A 5,244-nucleotide genomic window follows, 5' to 3' on the forward strand; every position below is an offset into this window, starting at 1 on the left:
TCTTAAAGGTACCGGGGTCTACTTCCTCAATCATCCGGGGCTCCAGGGGCAACCCTCCCATGGAAAATCAGCGATTTCGGGGACCCAGTCTCGCCATCCTCCAGCGGTCTTGAGAACCATGCAAGAGCCTTGGACAAAGAGCGCCCCGACCATGAGGGTGCTGCGGGTGGGGCATCTGCCCACCAGGAGGCCTGGGGGGAATCCCTCTCCTCCCCGCAAGCTCGCAGCAGGAGTCTGGGGGCGCTGTGGCGCCGCGTGAGTGTCAGGGTCCTGGGTCTCCTCCTGGCGAGAGCGGGCGCGAATCCCTGCGCGTCCCACGGCTGTTATGCACGCCTGTTGACGCCGTCGCCCGGGAGACCGGCGGGCGCGGGCGGGGCAGGGGGCGCGGCCTGGCGAGCTTGGGGGTGCCTGGCCTGCGCAGCTCTGGGCCCGCGCGGCCTCAGCGGCCGGCCGCCGCTGCCCGCCGGCTTATATACTGCGGCTAAATTTAGGCTGCGCCCCGAGCTCGTCCCCATCCGGGACGCGTTTCCGCCGCCGCCGCCGTGGCCCGGCCCCCATGCGCGCGCGCCTATAAGGCTGGGCGGGACCCCGGCGGCCGCAGAACCGTCCCGCCCGCGCCCCGACCCACCAGTCCGGCAGCCCAGCCGCTCGCCTCTCCCTGTCCGCGCCGCGCCTCCCGGGCCATGGCGCTGAGCGAGCCCATCCTGCCGTCCTTTGCCACCTTCGCTAGCCCGTGCCGCGAGCGCTACCTGCAGGAGGTGAGGCCGCGCGGCCGGGGCGGCCCGGGGGCCGCGAGAGCGAGCCGTAGAACGCAGGCGGCGGGGACATCGGGGCGGCGCGCTGGAGCGCCGGGGACAGAGACGGGGCGGAGGCAGGGAGGACAGGCAGGTCCCACCGGGTCAGGCAGAGACAGCGGGTGCGGCAGCGAGGTAATAAGATCAGAAGCAGCGGGGCCGGCCGGGAAATCCGACCGACCACCCGCGGGCCAGCGGACAGCGAGCTGCGGGCGCAAGCGGGCTCACAGCCGCCGCGAAGCCCCGGGGCGCGAGGACCGGGGACAGGGAGCTCAGAGGGTCGCCCAAGGGTAGAACGCAGCTGGAAGGGCGGGCCGGAAAGTTGGGGAGAGGACGGAGGGGCGTCAGGACCCCAGCGACAGGGACAGCGGGCACGGAAGGCAAGGCGGGAGGGCCTGGAGGCAGCAGGGCTGGTGGGAGTGGCCGGGCAGCAGACCTCGGGCGGAGAGGGCCACGATGGCCCAGACTGGACACAGCGAGGGCCTGGATCTCATGCCCGCGCCTGTCACCCGTAGCGCTGGCCGCGCGCCGAGCCCGAGGCAGGCGGTGCTGACGACGACCTCAACAGCGTGCTGGACTTCATCCTGTCCATGGGGCTGGACGGCCTGGGCGCCGAAGCTGCCACCCCGGAGCCGCCGCCGCCCCCGCCGCCGCCGCCACCACCTGCGTTCTACTATCCGGAGCCCGGCGCGCCGCCGCCCTACGGCGCCCCCGCGGGCGGCCTGGTGTCTGAGCTCCTGCGACCCGAGCTGGACGCGCCCCCGGCCCCCGGGCCACCCCCCGGGCCCGCGCTGCACGGCCGCTTCCTGCTGGCGCCCCCCTGCCGCGCGGTGAAGGCCGAGCCGCCCGAGGCCGACGGCGGCGCCTACGGCTGCGCGCCCGGCCTGGCCCGCGCGCCCCGCGGTCTCAAGCGCGAAGGCGGCCCGGGCGCCTCGTGCATGCGGGGTCCCGCGGGCCGCCCGCCGCCCTGCGACACGCCGCCGCTCAGCCCCGACGGCCCCGCGCGCCTGCCCGCGCCCGGCTCGCGCGCCGCCTTCGCGCAGCCCTTCGGGGGCGCGGGCTTCGGAGCGGCGCCCGCACCGGGCCTGCACTTCGCGCCCCCGGCCGCCGCCTTCGGCCTCTTCGAGGACGCGGCCGCCGCCGCCGCCGCCCTGGGCCTGGCCCCTCCGGCTGCGCGCGGCCTGCTCACGCCGCCCGCCTCGCCACTGGAACTGCTGGAGGCCAAACCCAAGCGGGGCCGCCGCTCGTGGCCACGCAAGCGCACGGCCACGCACACCTGCAGCTACGCGGGCTGCGGCAAGACCTACACCAAGAGCTCGCACCTCAAGGCGCACCTGCGCACGCACACAGGTGGGCGCCCTGGGGCCTCCGGGGCGCGTGGCTCAGAAGGGGCTGAGGGGCGGGCCTGGATGAGAACCCCGGGGAAGTGGCAGAGGTGAGGCTAGGGGCATGCTGGAGACCCCCTCGTGAGGAGCCTGAGGACCCCCACCCAGGGAGGGTGACTCAGAGGTGGGAATGGAGACCTGAGCTCCAGGGCGAGGGGTGGGGGTTAGTTCTCAAAACATCAAGGGGCGAGGGGTGCATCCAGGTGCTGACAAGGGGTCTTGTGCCCGCCAACCTAGCTAGTGTCTGGGTGTGGGGGCGCGCACAGGGGCAGCAGCGGGCAGCTGAGTTCGTGGAGGGGAACTGAGGCTCACCCGGTACCCCCTCCTCCTGCAGGCGAGAAACCGTACCACTGCAATTGGGACGGCTGCGGCTGGAAGTTCGCGCGCTCCGACGAGCTCACGCGGCACTACCGCAAGCACACAGGCCACCGGCCATTCCAGTGCCACCTGTGCGACCGCGCCTTCTCACGCTCCGACCACCTGGCGCTGCACATGAAGAGGCACATGTAGCCGGGACGCCCCTCGCCCTCCGTGCTGGCCGAGGCGGGTCCCTTGTGCCGGCATGGCCCCCCTGTGACTGTGACTGGTATTTATTAGGGGCCAAAGGACCCCACCGGGCGGCCGCCCAGGGACCCCCGTCCCCCACCCCCCAGCTTCACCACCAGGTCCAGCACCCACAGATGGCCCGGTGGGAGAAGATGCCCACATCCCCCTTGACAAGTTTTGTTTTCAAAATGGTGCAATAATTCCGTGTGGTGTTCCCCACTCCGGGTCGACACTCGAGGCTCGACGCTCCATGCCTTGTGAGAAATACAGCCTTAACGTGTACTGTCTGCGATGTTTTTATACAATGTTGTACATAGCGACTCTGACAGGTATTCGTGTACATAGGAAGACGGTGGGCATTTTGAACGCCTGTATGGTTTTTATAAGACAAAGGCCTTTGCTGGGGTTCTTTTATTGGTTTATTGTGTTTTGTTTTGTTTTTTTAATAAAAGAAAAAAAAAGTCTCGCATCATTCCAGCATCCCAGTGTGCCGGCTTGTGGACTGGGACAGCTTGCATGGAGGGCCGCCTGGCAGGAGTTGGCAGCTTGGGGCCAGCCCGCCCTTCACCCAGGGTTTCCAGATGCAACATCGAGCTGCCAGAAACTTGTGGGTTTCCCTATAACTTTAAACACTACTTTTTAAGACTGAGGGTGAGTTATTTTAAGGTTGTTCCCTGAGCCATAAATTGCCTTCTTTTCCCCAAGGGTAGGGAAAGGTCCAGTTCCCGTGATGCGGCCACCTCCTCAAGGCTGACAGAGCCTCCCTCTGGAAGCTTCTGAGGTCTTAGCCAAACTTCTAGAGCACGCAGGCGCACAGAGAAGGGCCTCTGATCTCACAGAAACAACAACCCTCAAAGGATAGGGTGGAACTGCCCCTGTGGTTTCCAAGACTGACTCTATGGGAGTAGAAGGCCCGTCTTTCACCAGCTGACTGGTGGTTTTGAACTGCTGACCTTGCAGTTCGCCACCTAAGGAGTAACCACTATGCCACCAGGGTTCCCTCTGACCGCCTCCCCTGCCCGCCCCCGCAGGGATCATAAATTTATGCGTGACGGTTGGGGCTTCTGTAGTACTCTGTCTTTTGCTAGTCTAGCCACTGACTGAAGCGTAGCAGTTCAGACCCTCCCAGAGGAAGGAGGACTTAGCCGTGCTGAACACCCTGTGAGGAATAGACTCCAGGCTAACGGACTTTCAACAACATCTTTACCTTTCAATAGGACTTTTTTTAAGTGGCCAGCTACCTGTTCTTTGGAGGGGGGAGCAATGGTCTTTCAGAAGTGGTCTTCCCTATTCCAAAAAAACAAAAACCAAGGCACATGGGGTGGCCCCGACCCCACTTGCCAAGATGTGATTTTCTGTCACTGGGGAGCCCACCTCACCCTGTAGCTGTGACAGCCCATGGCAGAGCCCCCAGGAGACGCGCTGCACCACTCCCACCCCGAGCATTCTCTCTGGCAGGTCCCCCTGGTCACCGTCTTTCTCGGAACCACGAGCGCCAACCATTGCACAAGTTCCCAGAAAGTGAAAACAGCTCTTTAAAGCAGCACTGCTGTTAAAACCCTCGCGCCCCTGTTTCGACACCGGCTGGGATTTCCTCCCTCCGGCCTCCCCGCTGGAAACAGCTGAGCCCTTGGGCAATCCACAGAAAGCAGAAATGGAGATGCCAATCTGATTCATCTTTTTTTGAGTAAATAACCCTGGCCCACTTCCGCGGGCGCGAGAGGACACGTGTGAGTGTGTGTGTGTGTGTGTGTGTGTGTGTGTGTGTGTGTGTGTGTGTGTGTGTGTGTGTGTGAGCTGCCTGTGTTCTCTGGGGGCCACTTTCTGCAACAAGAGCCTTGGAACAAGAGCACCATGCTCCCGGGGTCCCGGGTGTGCGTCTCGGGGCTCAGACCTGGCCTTCGTTCGGGGCACCCGGAGAGAAGAAAGATTGAAAGGGGATTTTAGAAACATTTGTCGAAGAGACTCCGGGCTTTCTAGGGAGTTTACACTCTGGTCTGGGCTTAAGTCCCTTTTCTTGCCTGTGTGAAACAGCAGCCGGCTTTGCCCTGCAGCACCCAGCATAGGTGACAGAGAGACAGTTGAAACCAAACCAAAGCTGTGAAGTTTCTGTTTCTTTGAAAGCTTCCAACGCGGCCACACAGAGGACAGAGTTCCACCCTGTTGCCCGCTGTGTTTGAGCTGGAGACTCAGGGTCAGACGTAGGGGCGCCCCTTTTCTGAGAGGCCCTGGGTGGGACCGGCAGCGAACCTGTGCTCAGCTGCTAACGAAAAGGTCGGGGTTGGAGCCTGCAGAAAGGTCGGGCTTTCGACTGGCAGGGAACCAGCCACTGGCAACGCTGTGGAGCAGTCCTTCTCGGCCACGGATGGCACCTGGGGTGGGGTGAATGCCACCGCAGCCGGCTTGGTGTGTGTGGTGGGGGCGGGGTTTCTTTCCCAGATCACCTATTTCAACTTCCACTCAACATCTGCTGGATCCAAGTTTCCACAAGTTGGGTCCTCCCCCAGGGACCCTGTCGA

At 64.5% G+C, this 5,244-nt stretch overlaps 1 protein-coding gene across 1 annotated transcript; it reads left to right on the forward strand.

The window, feature by feature from the left end:
- The first annotated feature begins 603 nt into the window (after positions 1–603).
- On the forward strand, positions 604–3,197 carry KLF2 (KLF transcription factor 2). The gene is made up of 3 exons (XM_075548528.1): positions 604–758; positions 1,310–2,144; positions 2,514–3,197. Exons 1-3 carry the CDS (start codon positions 684–686, stop codon positions 2,687–2,689), a joined length of 1,086 nt encoding a protein of 361 aa, XP_075404643.1. The 5' UTR covers positions 604–683; the 3' UTR covers positions 2,690–3,197.
- Positions 3,198–5,244: the final 2,047 nt, after the last annotated feature.

The sequence above is a fragment of the Tenrec ecaudatus genome, chromosome 1, assembly GCF_050624435.1.
Source record: "Tenrec ecaudatus isolate mTenEca1 chromosome 1, mTenEca1.hap1, whole genome shotgun sequence".
In the NCBI taxonomy this organism is placed as follows: domain Eukaryota; kingdom Metazoa; phylum Chordata; class Mammalia; order Afrosoricida; family Tenrecidae; genus Tenrec; species Tenrec ecaudatus.

Excerpts from the sequence above, each read along its gene's own strand:
- KLF2 (XM_075548528.1), top strand. The coding sequence starts at position 684 with ATGGCGCTGAGCGAGCCCATCCTGCCGTCCTTTGCCACCTTCGCTAGC. Across the intron at positions 759-1,309 it reads GCGAGCGCTACCTGCAGGAG|CGCTGGCCGCGCGCCGAGCC; the intron begins GTGAGGCCGCGC and ends TGTCACCCGTAG. Across the intron at positions 2,145-2,513 it reads GCACCTGCGCACGCACACAG|GCGAGAAACCGTACCACTGC; the intron begins GTGGGCGCCCTG and ends CTCCTCCTGCAG.